Raw genomic sequence first — 21,376 nt, forward strand, 5'->3', positions numbered from 1 at the left:
TTAGTGTCAAGAAGATAGGGGTTGGATGTCAGATGCTTCAGAGAAATCAGGGGAGTTTAGGGCTGACCAAGCCTTTTGGATATAGTCACTCAGAAGTCACCAGTGTCCTGGGTGAGAACACTTTTGGGGAGCAGAGAGGAGAGGAAGAGGAGTCATTAGGCAAAAATTCTTCCATGACTTGGACATGAAGAAACAGAATGAGTGAATGAGTCAGAAGGGACAGGCAAAGTTCTGTGTTATAGAATGGATTATGGACTTAACCTACTAGTTCCCCCCCCAGAACACTGTGGCCTAAGGCTGCAGACTTTAATATTAACAGTAAATGATAATTATAGTACTAGTCACTAATATTTGTAGATCTCTTTTTATATGCTGATGTTTTCTGTATATCATGTCAACCTTGATGCCCATTTCATCAAGGATGAGGAAAACTGAGGCACAGCAAGGTTAGAGACTTGTCCAGGGTTACATGGCTGGGAAGCAATGGGGCTGAGATTTCAGACCAGGACCTTAACACTCTGTGCTAACCTACATGCATCTCAGTTGCCTTCTCTTGCCTTGGTGAGGACTTGCACATGGCCTCCCAGCTCCATCCAGGGTCCTTGTGTCCAGACCCCAGCACATGGGTTGGGGACTCAAAGACACTTTGTTCCAGCCCCCTACTGGTCTGATGGGGAAAGGTGGCCAACTTGATTGAGCCTGGTGGCCTGCTCTGCACTGCAGCTTCCTGATAGAAAAAATCCATAGACCCAGGGCCTGGTCTGTGTCGCTGTGTCTTATGCCATCACAGTGCTATTCTGCCTATGGCTAAGCCCAGTCCTGCCTATGGAAAATTGAAACTCATGGCTAAGGTCACCAAAGAGCCCTTCTGCATTGAACCTCCACCTCTAAGCAGTTCAGTTTCCCCACCACTTCTGGGTAACTCTGGCAACTTGTTTCCTCCGAGCCACCTGCTATGCTTGGAACAAGACCAGCCTTCTTCAGTGCGCTTTACCCTACTCCCTTCCAAACACAAAACTGTGAAATGGAAAATGAAGCTGTTAGCAGGAAAGCAGCAGGGGAAGCAGAGGAAACAAGAGCTCCTGCTTCTCCTAGCCCCAGGAAGCAGATTAGTGCAGGTTTTCACCTGCCTGTTCCATTACCTGGCCATGCTGTTATCTGCTTGTGTGACCTTGAATGAGCTAGGTGCCCTCTCTGGGCCTCAGGTTCCTCTTTTTACAATAACAGGTCTTTGAGGTCCCTTATATTCCAGTTGTCTGTATGTATATAGAAATATTTTCCTCTAAAGAACAATGCAAGTATTCTCCTCCCAACTTGGTTCCTGGATCTGTGGCTTCTTCTGAGTACTGCCTCACATGACCCTGTTTTGAATTTAAAGATACTCAGCTGGAGAGACTATGACCCTCTCCCGGTGGGGGATGACTGGACTGTGAACTGTGACTCATACCCAATTTCCCACAAGATGCCCAGGACCTCTTTCCTGGGCTCCATCTGGCACTGGGCCACTGTAGGGAACTGATCCATGGGTTTGGCTCCTGTGTACCACACCCACCTATGGGCTTTCCCATAGGGCTGAGCTACATTTGCCATTCCAGCCCTTTGGAAAGCCCATAGGTGGGTGTGGTACACAGGAGCCAAACCCATGGATCAGTTCCCTACAGGCTACCCTCAGGTCTGGGGATTGTAGGAACCTGGGAAGACCTCTCCTCTCCCAGAAGGAAGTCCTTTCCAAACTGAGACTGACACTGGATGTCACAGGGAGACTTGCCCATGGGGATAAGACAGGTAACTGCTTGTTACTTTCAGCCACATGTGTGCCACAGAGAGAAACTGAGGCAGTGTGTCAGAATTCCCAAACCTCTGTTCTGTGCCTAGCTTGGGTTCTGTAGGGAAGCCTGGGAAGCTTTTTCCCTTCCTCTCCACCTTTCCCAGGCCCACCTGACACCTGCCTCCTCCAGAAAGCCCTTAGGATTGTTCAGACCACTGATAGCTCACTCCTTATTGCCTGCAGCCTACACTTTGAACCTGTCAAGCTCCTGTCCTGGGTTATTTTTCTATCCTGTGTAAGAAGCATTCAGAAACTGTATCCTCCTCAGCACCAGCCACATAGCCACAGTTAGATAGAAAGTAAATGAGGGTTAAACTCAACTGAATGCTGATCCCTCTAAACCTCAGGAGACTTAGTTGAGCAGCTGTATAGGTGATTTGGCATTCTGTCCCTGAAAGCTTCCCTGAGAATGAATTAATGCATGGACAAGAACATGCATGCAAGGGATTAGAAGCACTGCAGACTTTTTTTTTTAATAGGTATAATTTTTTAGATTTTTACATTTATTTTTAGAAAGGGGAAGGGAGGGAGAAAGAAAGGGAGAGAAACATTAATGTGTAGTTGCCTCACATGTGCCCCCTACTGGGGAACCTGACCTGGAACCCAGGCATGTGCCCTGACTGGGAATCAAGTCAACAACCCTTTGGTTCTTAGACCGACGCTCAATATACTGAGTCACACCACCCAGGGCCATAGACTGTTCTTGATGGCAGGCAGCCAATCTCTGTCATGGGTGAAGTACAGGAGGAGGAGCATCAGTGTGGGTGCCAGTTTTTATCCTGGTTCCACAGGGCCAATCAGCTATTCCCCGGAGCTGCCCTGGGCTCAAGTCTCCACTGCCCAGGTGGTATCTAGAGGCTCCATAAGACCACAGTGTGAAGGGTCTTTGCAGAGGGAGGCCCAGCATATGTGAGAGAGGTGATGCCATCTGTCCCCTGTTGTGCAGAATGGAGAACCTGTTTATCAACCGCTTCATGCACATGTTCCAGTCTTCCTGGAGTGACTTTGCTGACTTTGAAAAAATCTTCGTCAAGATCAGCAACACTATTTCTGGTGAGTGTGCCTTTGGGGGCTCTCATGGTGCTGGAAGACTAGTCTGGAATTGGAAAGTACTGCCCCACTCTGCTCCACCATGGCTGGCCTGTCAGGCCCAGCTGCCCAGGCCTCCCCATTACCCAGGCTGTCACCCTCTGTACCTGCCACTATGTTTTCTTTAGTGGTTGCACATTTTGTATTACTACCAACAGTGCACAAGGGTTCCAATTTCTCTACATCCTCATCTGTTGTTTTTTTTTTATACTAGTCATCATGACAGGTGTGAGGTAGTTCTAACTTGCATTTCCCTGATTGTTAAGTTCACTGAGCATTTTTTCGTAGACCTACTAGCCATTTATGTCTTCAGAGAAATGTCTAAGTCCTTTTACCCACTTTTTAATTGGGCTACTAGCTTTTTTTTTGTTATTGAATTATAAGTGTTCCTTATATATCTTGTACATTAACCCATCACCAGATATACACATGCTTGCATGTGTATACATCATCTCCCATTCTGTACGCTGCCTTTCACTCTATTGATTGCTTTCATTGCTGTGCACAAGTTTTCAGTTTAATACACTCCCATTGGCCTATTTTTATTTTTGTCCTTGAGAAAAGAGTACATAGGAACCTTCCAAAGCCCATCTCAGGGAGAACAGGCTGGTGCTGGCCTGACCCAGTGACAGGCAGGGGGACAGGTGACTGGACATGGCAGGAAGAGCCTAAGGTCAGCCAGGTGTCTAGGGAGTGCCTGGGAGAAGGGACCCAGCCAGGCCCAGGCTGCCCCCACTGAGATCTCAGGCTTCTCTCCTCCATAGAGAGGGTCATGAATCACTGGCAGGAAGACCTCATGTTTGGTTACCAGTTCCTGAACGGCTGCAACCCCGTGTTGATCCAGCGCTGCACAAAGCTGCCCGAGAAGCTCCCAGTGACTACAGAGATGGTGGAGTGCAGCCTGGAGCGGCAGCTCACCTTGGAGCAGGAGGTCGAGGTAAGGCCTGGTTTGCTGGGGACAGTGATCCAGTCCAGAGGCCAAACTCAATGCCTAGGTCACATTATATTGGCAGAAACCACCGTCTGTGGGCCAGTGCTTACTGGCCCCATGCTGTCATTCCCAGGCTCATCTGTTGGGCTAATACATCAGCTGCCCTCAGTGAAGCAACTTCTTCCTTTTCCTGGGCATTTATGAAATGTCTTGTCTAATGTGGGAAGAGGAATTGGCAGTGATATTGCTACATAATGCCTGGCTCTAGGAACATAATATCAATATTTTAAATATCAATGTCAATAATTCAAAGAATTGTTGACAGGCCTAGTCAGGCCTGACTAGGGGCCTGTCATAGGTCAGGCATTGTGAGGGAAGCTTTACTTGCATGGCTATCAAATTGTTACCCAGCTTGCAAAGGTGAGGAAATTGGTAAAAGAAACAACCATGCAGCATAAACAAACAAACAAATCTGATGGAATTTTTTACTTTCTCATATAAAGGTTGATGTCATCTGCTTCTGCCCTCACCCTCTCCCCAACCTTTCCTCCAGCCTTCACCTGCAGGGTTAGCACTCTTCCGTTTCAAGACAGACCTAGTCTTAAGAAAGAAAGGGTTCAAATTGCCTCCACTGTGGGTCTGGTTGGACGTGGTGTCAGGCACATTCCATGCTGGGACTTGAGGTCCCAGGAATGGCCCTTGGTCTCTCATTAACTGGCCTGTTTCTACTAGAAGAAGACAACTGGGCCTCTTGCTATCTGCCACCAGATGTCTTCTGCCAATAGGTGGCCTTCTGCTGATTCCAGTCACCCTATCTTGCTTGCTCAGCTCACCTTGGAGCCCCAGCCAAAGAGGGATAGTCAGTGCCATCTGTGGACAGATCTGTTAGCCCCTACACCCTGTCCATCTAACTCTGGAGGGCTACCTTCCTAGATGAAGTTCCCAGAAGAGGCCCCTGCTCCAGGACAGGTGGTTCTAGCCACCCTCACTTACTGGACCTGGCCAGGCACCCAGACACTACCTGGTTACATAGATGTCTGACAACAACAACACATGCCCCCATGTAGGCAGCACATACAGCAATATTCCTCTGTAGGTTAATTACTGGGTGTATTAACACTGATTCAGTGCTACAGGTTTCAAACTTCAAATCAGAAAATCTCAGAATTGGAAGGCATTGAGCAGATATCTGTGTGCCTAGCCATCCTGTCAGGGGACAGGCTCTGCTCCAGGGTCCTTGCCATTTCCAGGGCAGGTGGGTTGGAGCCATCTTTCTCATAATGGTCATCTTTCCTTTGAACCATAGTCTGAACAGTCAGCTGTGGTTTTGGCCCTGAAGCAGTAATCTAATAGCCACCACTGACCAGAGTCACACACACATGCCACTCTATCACCTATGCACAACCCTCAATTCCCTGAACCAGTCACTGTGGCCAGGAGAATCATGTTGACCAGATGGAGAGAACAGGGACACAAGGCAGGCAAGACCACTAGTGTCTACAGCAGAATCCTAAAGTCAGAACTGAGAGACAAGGTTGGCTCTCTCTGTTTCCAGAAAAATGACACTGAAGCCCAAAGAAAGGGGGTGGCTTGGGATAACAGAGAAATGCCCCAATCTCAGGCCCAAATCCCAGACCTCCTGGTTCCCAGGACTAGGTTTGCAGGGCCTCCCTTCATTCATCACATTAACTACCCTGGGTCCTCTCACAATTTGACTGGCAGCCATTCCTTCTGCACAGTAGTCACTAATGGTCACCTCTGCTTTGAAAGGCCAGTTGTCCAGCCCATCACAGAAGCTCAGACAGCCCTGTGACCCACCAGCCTGCATGTCCAGGTATCCTGAGGAATCCTGTTGCACACTGTCCTGAAACCCTTCCTCTGCCCTGGTTGGCCAAAGATACCATCCCTCACGTTCTCATTCCCCTGCCCCACAAGCACCATAGACAGATGTTCAGAGCTCATCACCAGTGTCACATGACTGCTGGGGTCCTTTGCATTCACAAAGGAAGACAATGGTAGCTGGGCTCTCAGCTCTCGGGTCTTTTGTACCCCTTGGCCAGGGTGCATGAAGTGTGTGCACGGGTGGCCACAGTGCACCCTCTGCTGGCAGAGTTGCAAACACACAACTCCCTTAAAATCTGTTGACCTGTTTCTGCCATATCGTAGACCCTGACCCCTTCCCTAGCTACCCACAACCCCTGCCTCCATTACTCATTTAAAACGAGAAAGTCCCAGTGATGTAAAGTACAGCATAGGGAATATAGTCAGTAATACTGTATAACTATGTATGGTGTCAGGTAAGTACTAGATTATCTCTTGAATTATTTCATAAGCTACATAAATGTCTAACCATTATGCTGTATACCTGAAACACACACACACAATGAAGGCTTAAGAAGGCCCTCTACTGAAACCCCAATCATGCAAAAGGAAACCTGGAATACTCAGGTTGGGATTCCTCTAGAGGACTCAAGTGTAGTCTGGAAAGAGCTGTTTTCTACCTCCCCCAAATCCCAGACACATTTGTTCTATAGTGAAACATAATAGCTACAGAAAAGGGTGTAAATCAGGAGTGTCAAGCATGGTCAATGAACTTGCACCAAATACCCATCCCACTGGGCCACCAAACTCAGACAACGACACAGATCATACCACTCCTGCAGATACTGCATGCCCCAGCCCCTGCAGCTTCTCCCTACTCCAGAAGAGCACCCCCTCCCGAAGACCCTAACTTGATCCTGTAGATCCCTGCCTGCCTCTATAGAGACAGCCCTGACAGAGTCCACTCCACCCCAGGCCCCTAGCAGAATTTGCCTAGTTTTGAACTTTATGGAACTGGAGTCCTACAGCTACACTCTTTGCTGTTTGACTTATCTATTCCACATAAAGTCCATCTGCTTTCTTCTTATTAAGCTGTCACTCTGGGTGGTCTTTCAACATTGTTCATAAGGGTCAAGATTTCAGGTACAACAAATACAAAACTGGCCACTTCCATGCTTTACCTTGTGGAAAATGAAAACAACTCTACAACCTGAAAACTCTTGACAAAAACCAACCCTGAGTCAGAGAACAAAAGAAGTACAAATTCTGAATTCCACTGAGTTGCAGGGGCTTCCAAAGCTGCCTATCCCTCCCTCTGGGCCTCATTCTAGGGTCCATTGCTAGCTGACACTCATTTGGACATATTTTCTCTGGCTTCCTGCAGCAAGGGAACATCTTCATCGTGGACTTCAAGCTACTAGATGGCATTGATGCCAACAAAACAGACCCCTGCACTCTGCAGTTCCTAGCTGCACCCATCTGTTTGCTGTACAAGAACCTGGCCAACAAGATTGTCCCCATTGCCATCCAGGTAGGCTACCTGCCTTGTTCTTTCCCTGGGTGGCTTCACTCTCAGCACACAGAACTCAGGGAGGAATTTGTTTTGGTGGCTCCACAGAAGGATGCTGAGAGCTCTACCGGGTAGACAGGAAAAACAAGAACATAAGGTTTTCTGCCAGCTGTGGGGAGGGCTGTCCACAGGGACAGAAAGGGTTCCATTCCTCAAGACACACTTGAGAAATTCCTGGCAAAGTGAGGTATTCTGCAGAGGACCTGCCCTGGGATAACATACTTTCCCAATATTGGGGAGGAGCCCAAATCAAAGTACCAACAGGGGCCAGGCAGATGAAGCTGTGACAGGAGCTGAAGACTGAAGCCACCGAGAGGCACCAGAGAGGCTGGGTCAGGAACTGGGCTTCTCCTGGGAGGCTGTGTTTAAGTGTCCACAGGTCTTGTTTTCACCAGGGGTAATAGAAGAGGAGAGAGGGGAGCAGTTTGGGGGAGGCAGGTGGGGGAAAAGTTTCATCCCTCCCCATCCTGGCTGCCCTCTTCTTCCTCAAAACACCAGGATGCTGCAACACTGTGGGACCTGGTGTACAGATAGCAGGAAACAACACCTAGGACAGGACTAGGTATAGGCCCTTGTGGGTGGTCTGCACTGAGGACCTCCCCACAGGCAGGTAAGCATTCAGTAAGCAGTACTTTTAACCAACCATGAACCAGACATTGAGTACTACAGACATAATAGCAGCTGATTTTGTCAGGTGCTAACCATGTGCCAAGACTATCCCTAAGGGTTAACCTGCACAGTCCACAATCCCTCATCCTCAATTATGAAATGTAAAAAACTCTAACACTTACAGGTTTTCCAAAAACGGGCAACAAGCTCATTGGTAGTAAAACTTGCTCTGAACCGATAGAAGAGGCTATTATTAAAGGCTTTATCCCATTCCATGTGAAATTCGTACGTCACTGCTAGGATACTATGTTTGATTGCAAAACATCATGTTGCCCCAAAACAAGGTTGGAGTGAGAGATGTCACATAGTGAAATATACACAGTGCTAAAATCTTAAATATCCTGGATTCTGGAACATACAGCCATCAGGATTTTAAGTGAGGACCTGCCTCTATTCATGTAGTCATCACTGCAACCCTGCAAGGTAGGCAGACATTATTGCTAGGGACTGTTTTCCTTAAATAGGGAAACCAAAGCACAGGTGTACATAGTCAGTAGCAGAGCTGGGATTCATACCAGGCCATCTGGCTCCCACAGACTATACTCCCCTCAACCCCCCATCACCCCATCTCTGGGGCATGTCTCCTCAAGAAGAGTTCCAACCTGTTATCAGAGAGAAGTTCTACCCTTAAGAAACTGAAAATGGCTAAGGGGCAAGTGAAATAAGAGAAGTCAACTAGGAGGAGACCGAAGGGGGGAGCATTACTCCTGGGACATGCCTTGGAAGCAGCCTGTCCTCCAGAAACCTCTTGGAGTGGCCTGGAGTTAGGGGTCTGGCTTAAGTCCCAGGTCTGCCACTTGCTTATAGAGGCCAAGGAACCTTGGGCAAGTCATGAAATGTTTCTGAATCTCTTCCCTCTCCTGAAAATGTAAACTTTGCAAACTATAAAGCACTGTGCATATGAAAGCCAGAGAATAATAAATTCAAAATCTGGTTCTGAAGAAGTTCCAAAATATAAATAACCCCCTGCCATAGCTAACAAAAGAAAGAAAAGCCAAAATAGACAGGAGAAAAAGACAATCAGAGATTTTTTTTAAAGCATAATGATGTCGCAACAAATTTGAAAAGCTAGAGGATATGGATAAAAAGCTGGCAGAACATGAATTATCAGAAGAAATTGTAGAAAATAGGCCAATTTCCACCTAAGCAATTAGGAAGCTGATTCACTGTCTAGACTGGGAAGTTATGAACAGCCCAGTATTCAGCAGCCTTTAGAAATCACACATTTCCAGAGCTCTTTTTAAAAAAAAGATTTTATTTATTTATTGTTAGACAGAGGGGGAGAGAGAGAGAGAGAGAGACATCAATGTGTGGTAACCTCTCACATGCCCTCTACTAGGGCCTGGCCTGCAACCCAGGCTGTGCTCTGACTGGGAATCAAACCTGCAACACTTTGGTTTGCAGGCTGGTGCTCAGTCCAGAGCTCTTTAAGGCTTATTGGCCACAGCTCATTCTGTGGAAACAGCACAGCCTCAGTGCTGAAACTACACAGGTAGGCTCCAAAAGAACTGAAGACCACTCCAAGTTACAAATGACTACTATGTCATAACCAAGACACCATTTATTCCAAATATCTCAGTATCAGAAAAACTATCAGGATAATTCACTACACCAATAAGGAAAAACATCTTTTGATTGTATCAAATGAAACTAAAGGGAAATTTAGTAACATTTAGTAGCCACAGTGAATAAAAATTAAAATAATAATGGAAGGGAATTACTTCCATATAGTAAAGCCAGGAAATGGCATTCAAAAATAGCAGTCCAGAGGCCATTTTCATTAAAATCAGAAGGAAGAATGCTTAATGAACAAAATAAACTAACAAATTAGAAACAGACTCATAGAGTACAGGCTGACAACTATCAGAGTAGAAGGCAGTTGGGGGCTGGGTGAAAAAAGTACATGGATTAAGCAAAGAAAATAAACCTCATAGACACAGACAACAGTATGGTGATCATCAAAGGGAAAGGGAGGATGAAGTGAGGTAGAAGGTAAAGGGGGATAAATGGTGATGGAAGGAGACCTGACTTTGGGTGGTGAATACACAACACAATATACTGATGATGTATTATGGAATTGTACGTCTGAAACCTATATAATTTTATTAACTAATGTCACTCCAATAAATTCCATAAACATTTTTTAAAAAGAAAAAAGAATGCTGATAGCACCATGGTTATTCAACATTGTTCTAGATGTGATAGACAAGAAAATAAAATAATAAACATGTAAAAAAAAAGGAGAGATGACTAGGACTATATTTTGGTAATGATGTGATGGTGGACCTAGAAAACCTAAGAGACTCTAATTTTTAAAAAATCTATTAGACTTAATAAGTTAATTTAGCAAGGTGTCAACAATACATGCCTCAAAAACACCATTAGCTTTTCTCCATGCTAACAAAATATAATACCCATGTAAAGAATGTAAATATCTCATTAATAATTTTATATTACTTTAATGTTGAAATATTTTAGCTAATATATTAATGTTTAGCTGAAATATTTAATGTTGAAATATCTTATCTGATATATTAGGTAAGAAAATTATATTATTAACATCAACTCCTGTTTCTTTTTACTTTTATTACTGTGGCTGCTTTTAAAAATTTAAAATTCTGTTCATAGCATGCTGATTTGTAGCTATTGGACGCTGCTGGTTTTGAGACAGACAGGGAAATTACCTTCCAAAACATTTAATGTGACCTTGAGGAGCCCACTTGGTCACCCCCATCCCCAATGGCAGTCAGCTCTCCTCCTTAGTCACTCTGCTGTCTGCACTGATCTCTGAAGGGCCTACTGCCTAGTATACCCCTTCCCAGCCCGCTCCTCACCTGCTCCTGCAGCTGGAATGCCACCCTCCCACTTTAGTCTGGATAACTCACTGTCACCCTAAATATCCACCCTCCAAGACACTGTGTCCTCCTCTGAAAATGGGGTAATGACAGTGCTTACCTTTCACGAGACATGACATCACAAAGTGGAGTTCTGAAGCTGAGCCAGCTTGATGAATGCAAGCAACTATTGGCATTGGCAAAACTAAAGAAGGACTAGGGGGTTGGTGAATGAGGAGGAATGCAGGAAGGAACCCAGTGACAGCAGCCAGACCGTGGGTCATGGGGACTTTCTTTTCAGGCATTAAGAGATGACTGAGTGTTTATAAAGGGATCGGCATGGCATGAATTCCATTTTAGAAAAAAATCACATTGGCCCACTGTGGAGCTGCAACTGGAGAGCAAAGACAGCCTGGTCTCTACTAGGGAGGCACCTGGCCGCAGGTCTGGGCTAAAGTGACAGTGACCTGGGACACTGCATCATGAGGGCCCTAGAGCCCTGGGAACTGGAGAAACTCGTCAGGGCAGGAAGGGAATCAGGAGCAGCCTCTGAAGCAGAGGCTGGGGAATAACAGCATTTGAGGGAAGAGCAGAGGAAATGATAGTTCCTGAGACCAAAGGCAGCCAGAGCCAGGAGGGAGTATATTGGGTAGGAAAGGCAAGAGGGAATATGGGGATTGGTGGAAGACCATAACAATGTGCCCTAAGCATCAAGTATTCACTTCATGCAGATGCCCTCATGCTCTCCTATTCACTTTCCATAATATCTCTGTGAGGTGAGTAAATACTGTCCCCTTATTCCAGATGGTAACATCACAGCTCAGAAAGACTCAGTAAGTCGTCCATGGTCCCAAGGGAGTAAGTGATGTATCTGGAATGAGAAACACAAACCCTGAGCCACCTGTGCCCCCCTCCATTATCCTCTACTGATTCAAAAGTCACTATTTAAGAAATATGGATTCTTCTGGAATTTCTGGAGAGGTCAGGCTCTCTCATAGCTATAGTCTGCAGCGAGAGATTGCAGTGTATTTTCTTCTATATATCAGCTCAACCAAGTCCCAGGAGATGAAAACCCCATTTTTCTTCCTTCGGACGCAAAATATGACTGGCTTCTGGCCAAAATCTGGGTGCGCTCCAGTGACTTCCACGTCCACCAGACTATCACCCACCTTCTGCGCACACATCTGGTGTCTGAAGTTTTTGGCATCGCCATGTACCGCCAGCTGCCTGCTGTGCACCCCATTTTTAAGGTATAACAAGTTGGGGAGATTATCTGGGTAGGGAGGGGACAGGGTGGATGGGGAGGAGCCATGACCGTCTCATAGGGCTATGGCTGGGAGTGGCCAGCAGACAGGCCTCCTGGAGAGATGTTCCAAGACAGTAATGCCTGCTGACAGCCCACTGGTTCCTGAGGATACAGTGCCTGGGCCTGACACCCTGGTGGCACGAGGCAGGAGGACAGAATTTGAACAGGCAGGTGAGTTCAGCATGACCCTGGTCAGAGTGCAGGTGGCAACCCTATCACTGCCCTTCCCTCTTCCTGAATCCTATCAGCCGTGACTGTTGGGGTGACTGTGGACCAAAAATATTTCCATGTTTCTCAGCTTTCCCATCTGTAATACAAAGATCAAACAGTACACCTGCCTCATAGGATTATTGTCAGGATTATAACAGTTAACAAATTTAGAGAGTTTAAAACCTGGTAATAGATACACTCTGTACAAACGCTGACTGTTGTCATTTTTATCATTATCACTATCACTAAGCCTCAAAGCTTCACACCAGGCCTGCAACTTCTGAGCAGTGAAGACCTTCATGCCAACCTGCATTTCCTCTCTGAGGCCTAGCTTCATCCTCCACAGTGGAGTTGCTGAGGGTCCCTGGGGGCCCCAGGGAGACACAGGCACAGGTCTGGACTTCTCTGACATTTTCTCTGGCTCCTCCACCCAGCTCCTGGTGGCACATGTGAGATTCACCATCGCTATCAACACCAAGGCTCGAGAGCAGCTCATCTGCGAGTATGGCCTCTTTGACAAGGTGGGCGCCTCCCACCACACTCCATGCAGGGCAGACCCCAGCCTGGTGGGTACCCACTTCTCAAAACCTACATCCCACCTCAGTTCCAGATTTCCCTCCAGAAGACCAGGCCCTGAGACACCATGGAGTGGGGGTCTGGGGAGTGTGGATGGTGGAGGCTGGAGGCAAGCAGACTGAAGGCTTCCCCAGGTTCTGTGGCCAGTCTCTGACACCTTCCACCTGGCTACTGGGCAGTTCTCTTATTCTAAGTGCATTCCCTACAGCTCATCACCAGCTCTTCCTCTTCAGAGTTTTTCTGTCACCTCTTCCAACCATCCCCTCTTCCATCTTCTGCACGTGGGTGCAGACCCCTGCCTCCTGACACCCACTCCTCACCTTTTATGCATTAGGGACCTGTGCCTCCCCCACACCATCCTGCTGCCCATCACTCTGTACACAGCCTCCCACCCTCTGCCTTTCCAGGTCATCAGTGCTCCCAACCCATTCTCCTTGTCAGCAGGGCCTGGGTCCCTACTCTTTCCTTACATTCTCCCAGGTAGCCTTACCAAACCTGGATTCACCCCTCTCCCCACCTCAACCCCTGCAGGCTTCACCCTGACCTCCCTCCTTCCTAGCTTCCATTAGTGAGCAGCCAGGTAGTCACTAAGGTTGAACCACTGTTTGAGTTGCAAATGGCAAAACCCAATTCAAACCAGCTGAAGCTGGACAAGAGATATACTACCTCATATGCCTGAACATATAGGGGTGAGGAAGCTTCAGATGAAAATGGATCCAGGGATTCAGTATCCCTGGGATCCAAGCACACTGGCTTCCTCTCTCTAAACTGTATTTGCCTCTCTCTAAACTGTATTTGCCTCATGCCCCAGAAGGACTTTCCCCCATGGGAGCTCCAGGCTCATTTTTCCAAGCAGTGACCATAGTCTTCCTTCCCAGTGTATAGCACCGGGAACTCTGATTAGTTCCACTTGGGTCAAACAACCCTTGGGGACACATGTCTGGCACCCCAGCACCCAAGTCCTCCTTGAAAGATTCTGTAGCCTGAGTGCTCAGCCCCCATGTGCCTTGTGCATACCTGGGAGCAGGTGTGTCTGTATCTCAGCCACAGGGAGGAGGACCAAGATCATTTCCTTGTGCCTCTCTCCATCCCCCACATAAGCACACCACAAGCCCTTAACAGAGTTGTGCAGGTCCTGGGGTCTGGTTTCTGCTTTCTTTCATCCAAAGGTTGGTCATTGAAAGCAGTATTTGGACTTGGGCAGCCCGTGTTCAGAACTCAGAATGAGAGCAGTCACAAGGCTGCAGCAGGCCAGGTCCCCACTCTGCCAACTGTCCCCCTGCCCCTCCTCAGGGTAGGAGTTCGCCCCTTCCTCTGCAGCTGTCCCTGGTCTCTGCACATACCCAGCCATCTCAACCCCTTGCATTAGGTCAAGCAGAGGCTCCTCCCTGTGGCCTTTGCATTGGGCTGCCCTGGTGGTCTCCCAAGATAAAAATCCTCCTACCCAACCTCACAGGATCTGGCTTTGGTCCTTTGTGTGCCTGGCCACTACACTGCTGATTAGTTTTTCTACTGGGAGCTCCGGGACCAGACACTGGAAAGGGAAACCAGCCTCAGCTTACATCATTCTCTCTTCCCTCCCCTTCAAGGCCAATGCCACAGGGGGTGGTGGTCATGTGCAGATGGTGCAGAGGGCCATGGAGGACCTGACATATACCTCCCTGTGCTTCCCTGAGGCCATCAAGGCCCGGGGCATGGAGAGCACCGAGAACATTCCCTACTACTTCTACCGGGACGACGGGCTCCTGGTGTGGGAGGCCATCAAGACGTGAGTACATGCTGGATATGGGACCTACTCTGTGTGGCCAGAGTGGGGGCCTTTGAGGAGTGAATATGAGCATGGCTCATGGCTCCTGGACCTAGCCAGGAGCCTCCATGACTGACTCAGTGAGCCAGGTGCTTGGCTTTGTTATCAGGGCACTGAAGGAGGAAGTGGGGTGAGTGGGAGGAGGGTGACCTTAATGACCTGGACATTCAGGAAATATGTGACAGGGTCACTGATGGGACCCTGCCTGGGGGCACAGCTCTGCAGACTGTATTGCCCACTGCTTGTTGGGCCCCTTCTCCTGAGCTAGGTTTGTAGCTGATGTGGTTGGCATCTACTATGAGAGTGACCAGGTGGTGGTGGAGGACCAGGAGTTGCAGGACTTCGTGAAGGATGTTTATGTGTATGGCATGCGGGGCAAGAAGGCTTCAGGTAGGAACCACTCCCAGCTCTCCTCTAGCCCTCTCTGCTGCTCTTCCCTGCACCTCTGAATTTCCTTGGGCAACAATGGCCTATAGTAGGCAACTTAGCACCTAGTGCTGGGGCCAGAGTCCCCAAGGGACCCCTGACCACCAGTATGCCTCATGGGGACATTTCTGGGCTTTCTGTGACCCTCATAGCCTGGGTCAGAAATATCAAGAGACTAAGCCAAGCTGCTGATCTCTCCCAGTGTGTCTGTGTCTTGCCCATTCCCTCCAGCACTGGTGTAGGGGACTCCAGGGCAGGATGCAGGTGGAAGTGGCACTCTGCTGGTCAGCTATCTCTCCTGGAAGGTGGGGCCTTACCCAGATCCTGGCTCTGCCTTAGGCTTCCCCAAGTCCATCAAGACCAGGGAGAAGCTATCTGAGTACCTCACCGTGGTGATCTTCACAGCCTCAGCCCAGCATGCAGCAGTGAACTTTGGCCAGGTGGGCAAGGGCAGGACAGCCATCTGGGTGGGAAACCACCAAGATCATCTTGACCATGACTACTACTGACCCACAGGGTGAGGTGCCCCTCTTAGTTTTCCAGCCAGCCAGTTAGGTAGAGGAAGCCAGGTGGAAAACAGGCAGCCTCAGGGCCCTGATCAGGTGTTCCCACTGAGGATTCTGCCCACTTAGTGGAGGACCCCAGCTGATCACAGTGAGGGGCCTGGTGGATGGGGAGGGGTGCACAAGTGGGAAGCGGGAAACAGGCAGGCAGTGGTTGGATTGTGTGTCTGTGGCTCTCCCTGCAGTACGACTGGTGTTCCTGGATTCCCAATGCCCCTCCAACCATGCGGGCCCCACCACCCACAGCAAAGGGTGTAGTCACCATCGAGCAGATCGTGGACACACTGCCAGACCGAGGCCGCTCCTGCTGGCATCTGGGTGCAGTGTGGGCATTGAGCCAGTTCCAGGAGAATGAGGTGAGGCCACTCTGCCTCTTCTGGCAGGCAGGTTGTCCAGGTTTAACCCACTTCTCAGTCTCAGGGTTTTGTGACTCAGGACTCAGGCTAGATACCCATTCTCCAGGAATCCTGAGTTCTGAGGGTGAAGTAGCCACAAGGTCCTCAGGCCTGAAGCTCGAGTGAGTTCAGGATGGCTGGGGCAAGAGAGCAAAGGGGACTCTACTCCACTGGTGACACTCCCCACAAAGGCATCCCCCCATACCCAGCTGTTGATGAAGCTCTCTTCTGTGGGTTTCTCTTTGGCACCCCAGAGGTAACAACTAAGAGTTTCCTGGATATCCTTCCAGACATTTCCATACACCTTATATAGGCTAATCCCAAAGCTGGGTGTCTCAGTAGATACAACGCTATGGCATCAGTTCACTGCTACACAGAATGATCATACCAGGCCCAGACTCATGGGCATTTAAGTTACTTAGGGCACTTGCTAATGTGTTGGTCCCTCACTAATATCTATGGATATGTTTCTTTGCACATTTGTTTAATAAGACCAGAGGATGCACTCCAAGTAGGGGAATTTCTAGGTCAAAGAATGTTGAGACTGAACTGTCTTCCATAAAGTAAATCCCAAATACCATCAGTAGCATATGATGCTTCTCCCACCCTTTCCAGCCCTGTATATGAAACTTTCCAATTTTAACAATCCAATAGTTTTTTTTTAATATGGCTAGTTTTAATTTGCAGATATCTGTGTAAGTGTGCAAATGAGCACACTACCTCAAAGGGGTGAGAGGCCAGTGCTGGCCCCTCTGCCCATTGCCTGGGGCCAACAACAGCCTCCATATTTACCTGCACCATTACATGTCCTTATAGCCACCCTGGAGCAGAAAAGTGCAGTTGTTTCTCCCACTCACCTATAATCCCCCTATCTCCACCCTGGAGGCTTCCTTAGGGAAAGCCAAGTTGGAGATGGTATTTTCATTCTTAGAGCATTCTCAGAAGGCAGCAGAGGATGACTCCCCAGGGCTGATCTCTATGGGTAGGATAAGGTCTGTCAATTAACACTGCTGCATTGTAGAGTAACCTGTCTGTCCATCCGTCTGGGTCCTCAGCTATTCCTGGGCATGTACCCAGAGGAGCATTTCATTGAAAAACCTGTAAAGGAGGCCATGGCCCAATTCCGCAAGAACCTCGACACCATCGTCAGCATGATCGCTGAGCGCAACAAGAATAAGAAGCTGCCATATTACTACTTGTCTCCAGACCGGATTCCCAACAGCGTGGCCATATGAGTGGCTGCCTGAGCCAGTCTCACCCCAGGATAGCCACCTAGGTTCCAGCCTATCCAGGTGGGGAGGCTCACAAGGCAGTTCTGGGGCAGGCCTTCTGGCCTTTCTCTTCTGGAATTCTGCCCTCAGGCCTCAGGCTGACTGGCTTCAAACCAAAGGCTGCCCCAGGATGGACCACATTATAGCTAAGCTTCAGTGCATCTTCCTTTTTTATTCTTCAGTCTTAAGTGAACCCCATACTTGGATCCAAGTGTGAAAACACTGCTGGGCCCCTCCTACAAAGAATAGGATGGTGCAGCTTCCTGCCCTTCACCTAGCTCAGCACTTCCACACCAGCAAATCAGGATAACTGATAGATGTTTCTTCTTGTTGGAGACATAGGATGATTATTTTCTGTTTTATTTATGCTTAGTTTAATTTCTTGTGTATAGTAAATGCCCAAATAAAGTCCTGTTAAGTGAATTAAGAATTAGTTGTCATAAAAATAAAGTTCACTTAAAACAGATTTCCCTCCACATGCTACATTCCAACCAACTCAAAACAGCTCACATGCCATCCCATACACACAAAAAAACTGTAATCCATTGTGATTCCATCTACACAGAAGCCTCTCCACTACCCCCAGTCTGGATAGCTTCAAGAAGCTCAGCCAAACCCAAACAGAACAAAGTAAATCATACTTCAAGTCAAACTCCTCCAAACCACAGTTAAAGACAAAATCTTGAAAGTGGTGACACATATAACATATAATGGAATGATTTTAATTACAGATGGACTTTTCATCAGAAACTATAGGAGCCAAAAGACAATGGAACAATGTTTTTAAAGCTTTAAAAGAAAACAATCACCAACACAGGATTCTGTGACCAGCAAAAATACCCCTCAAATGTGAAAACAAAATAAAGAAATTTTGAGGTAAATAAAACTAAGAGAATCTGTTGACACCAGAGCTACACTACAAGAAATGCTAAAGAAAATTCTTCAGGCTGAAGGGAAATGATACTACATGGAAACTCAGATCCTTAGGCAGGATGGGAGAGTATCAGCAATGGTAAAAATTTGCTAAATTAAGAAAGTAATTTAATTAATCCCTCCCTCACTTAACTCCTTTAAAATATATATAACTATTTAAAGCAAATATTATAGCCTTCCATGTGGCATTTATAATACATGTAAAGATAGCATAAAAGAAAATGGGTATTAAATGGATATTTTCATTGACATGGTTTCTATATCTTATATCAAATGGCCCATTATTAATTCCAAGTAGTTTGTAAAATTTCAAGTAGATATATTATAATCCCTAGGGCAACCACTAAAAATACTGAATAACTAAAAACCAATAGATGCTATCCTAAAATATGTAAATAATTAAAATAAAGCAGGCAAAGAGGAATAGAGATATAAAAACAGAGGGGACAAACAAATCAAATAATGAAATGGCAGACACAGAACCAACTATATCAATAATTACATCAAAAGTTAATGGACTAAAAACTCCTATAAAATGGCAGATATTATTAAAATAGATCTAAAAAATCAATACCCCACTGCAGTTACCAGTTTTCTCCACATTAACCTTGATTCCCATTAACAGGCTCACGTTTAATTGAGCAGCCATTTCACTTTGCTGAAAATGCCATTAGCAAGATCAGCTTCCCTTAGTCCAACAATGAGAACCTACTCCTCCTTTTTCCCTCCTGAATGGATAATATTTGTGTCTTGACAATCAAGCTGCAAATATCCACAGATACCCTGTATGAAGGGGAGAGAGTCCTGTTTTTACTTAGTTCATCACATGCTTTCCACTGTGGATACAAGATGGAACCTAAAAGGGGTCACCCAAGAGGTTCCTTGCCATCAGCAAATGATGATTTATGTTTTCCCCACTCAAATAATGAACTCTCCATCCAAACAAAGAGATTGTTGTCTGGGGCAGATGTACTGACCCCTGTATTTTCTATGTCCCAAGTGGCATTGGAAATACTGAGGAAATATCACAAGTTTTAAAGCCCAGTTTAAAGGGCTCCTGTTAAAGCATCCTGATGAAGCTCAACTATAGGTAATACCAGGTCTGCAGTGATGCATCACCCATTTCAAGTTAAATTAGCTCCACATATGTGATTTAAACTAATGATACTAGTGCCTTTGTCCAGAGTCTCTCTAGGACACAGATTTTTCCCACATTTTAAATAAACTGTTTATCCTGCTAGCTCAAAAATAAGTAAACAAATAAATTAAAGTTAATAACCAGCAAGAGACACACTTTAAATACATAGCAAAGTCAGCAAGTTTGGCAAGCAATCTACAAACTTTGATTTTTAAAAACAGCATTTTAAAAATGTGAAACACATTCTTAGCTCAAGGGCCTTACAAAATCAGGTCATGGGCTGGATTTGACCAGTGGGTTGTGGCTTGACAACCCCTCATACAAAGAGACAATAAGATTTGCGAATGGCAAATAAGCACATGACAAGACACACATAAAAATGATCAACATTATTAGTCATTAGGGAACTACACATTAAAACCACAGTGAAATACAACTACACATCTACAAGAATGGCTAAAATTCTTGTATTTTATGTTGGTGACTGACAATACCAAGTGTTGGCAAGCACATGGATTAACCTTCATACATTGTTGGTGAGGATGTAAAATGGTCCATTTGCTTTGGATAAAACGTGCTTACTTTCTTATAAAACAAAACACATCCTTACCCTTTCTGAACCAGTATTCCATTCCTAAGTATTTACCCAAGAGAAAAATATATGTTCACAAAAATATTCTTAGCAGTTCTACTCATAATAGCAAAACTGTAAACTGAAGTATCCAGTAATAAGAAAATAGATGAAGGGATTGGTATATTCATACAATGGACTATTAATCAACAATAAAAAAGAACAAGGTAACTGATACAATAGCATGGATGAAACTCAAAAGCAATGTGCTGGCAGAAAGAACTCTTAACAAAAGTGTATATACTGTATGACTCCATTAAAACCAAGTTCTAGGATAAGCTGAAGTCAAGAAATCAAAACAGCATTTGCTTTGGGAGGTATGGGGACAGGGTGGACTGAAAAGGGCCATCAGAATGTTAAGGATTGAGACAATGTTCTGTATTTTGATAGAAGGTGGGGTACATAGGTGGTATATACATTTGTCAAAACTCATCAAATGGTATACTGGAGATTTGTGCATTTTACACTGTCAATTTTACCTAAGAACAAAAAGAACCATAAATAAATATTAAATTCTAGGTAACAATATGCACGCTGAAGTGAAGTGTACTTACAGCTGCAATTTACTCTGAAATGCATGAAAAAAATAAGCTGATGGATGAATACAACGATGCATAGATGGAATACGTGCGTATATAAAAACATGTTAATTATAGAACCTACAATTATTAAAACTTTTATATTTAAAATTATTCATAAACAGAAAAACTCATGAATTGCACTTATTTGTCACTTATATAAAAGCAGAGAGTTAATGTTCTTACATCATAAAAAGCACTTATGATTCAATGTAAAAATACAAAGAAAAATCCAAGACAAAATGGTCAAGGCATATGGAAACTTGCAAAAGCAGAAATGGGCAGTATACAAAATATGCTCAATCTCATTTATCTGAGAAATGCAAAGTAAAATATCAATGAGAAAATGAGGGAATGACATACACTTTAGTTAACAATTTAAAAAATAACACATTGCAATGTAAGGAAAGAGGCTCATATTTTCATAATGGGAAGGTAAGTGAATAATTCTGGAGATAATTTTGGCACCTTAAAATGTCTCTATTCCACTTTTCAACATCTAGGAATTTATCTTCAGAACTACCTCTCCATCCCAGATAGACACACAGATACACAAAGTTAAAGGTCGAGGATGTGGAGTTCTAGGTGGAGTTTCTAATATCAAAAACTAGTAAGCAACCTAAAATATCAACAAGCATTTAGTTAACTAATTTAATTTAGTTAACTTAATTCTGTGTAAGTTGAAAATAAGGTAGACACACAAAAGTATTAAATTGGTTGTTGGGTGCAAAAAGCAACCTGCAAAGTGGTACGTCTTGTGATCTCAATAAGCAACATGCAATTTATATAAAGTTCAGATT

General features: G+C 45.7%; 2 protein-coding genes across 5 annotated transcripts in view; one reads left to right on the forward strand and one right to left on the reverse strand.

Annotated features, from left to right (window-relative positions):
* The window catches only part of ALOX5 (arachidonate 5-lipoxygenase), a 43,576-nt gene extending 25,399 nt beyond the window's left edge, over positions 1–18,177 (forward strand). For 2 of the 4 annotated variants that reach the window (XM_028511272.2, XM_036026685.1), the window contains 10 exons: positions 2,775–2,881; positions 3,682–3,854; positions 7,054–7,200; positions 11,789–11,992; positions 12,693–12,779; positions 14,424–14,602; positions 14,910–15,031; positions 15,407–15,507; positions 15,816–15,986; positions 17,081–18,177. In XM_028511272.2, the coding sequence (XP_028367073.1) occupies positions 2,775–2,881; positions 3,682–3,854; positions 7,054–7,200; positions 11,789–11,992; positions 12,693–12,779; positions 14,424–14,602; positions 14,910–15,031; positions 15,407–15,507; positions 15,816–15,986; positions 17,081–17,260 (1,471 nt within the window). In that variant the 3' untranslated portion in view covers positions 17,261–18,177. The remainder of the gene's footprint in view (positions 1–2,774; positions 2,882–3,681; positions 3,855–7,053; positions 7,201–11,788; positions 11,993–12,692; positions 12,780–14,423; positions 14,603–14,909; positions 15,032–15,406; positions 15,508–15,815; positions 15,987–17,080) is intronic. The other 2 variants (XM_028511275.2, XM_036026686.1) reach the window with 2 other exon arrangements.
* MARCHF8 (membrane associated ring-CH-type finger 8) overlaps positions 1–21,376 on the reverse strand; it is a 175,643-nt gene that overhangs the window by 31,256 nt on the left and 123,011 nt on the right. The gene's annotated exons all lie outside the window — the stretch shown is intronic.

Source organism: Phyllostomus discolor, chromosome 5 (genome assembly GCF_004126475.2).
Source record: "Phyllostomus discolor isolate MPI-MPIP mPhyDis1 chromosome 5, mPhyDis1.pri.v3, whole genome shotgun sequence".
Taxonomy (NCBI): Eukaryota; Metazoa; Chordata; class Mammalia; order Chiroptera; family Phyllostomidae; genus Phyllostomus; species Phyllostomus discolor.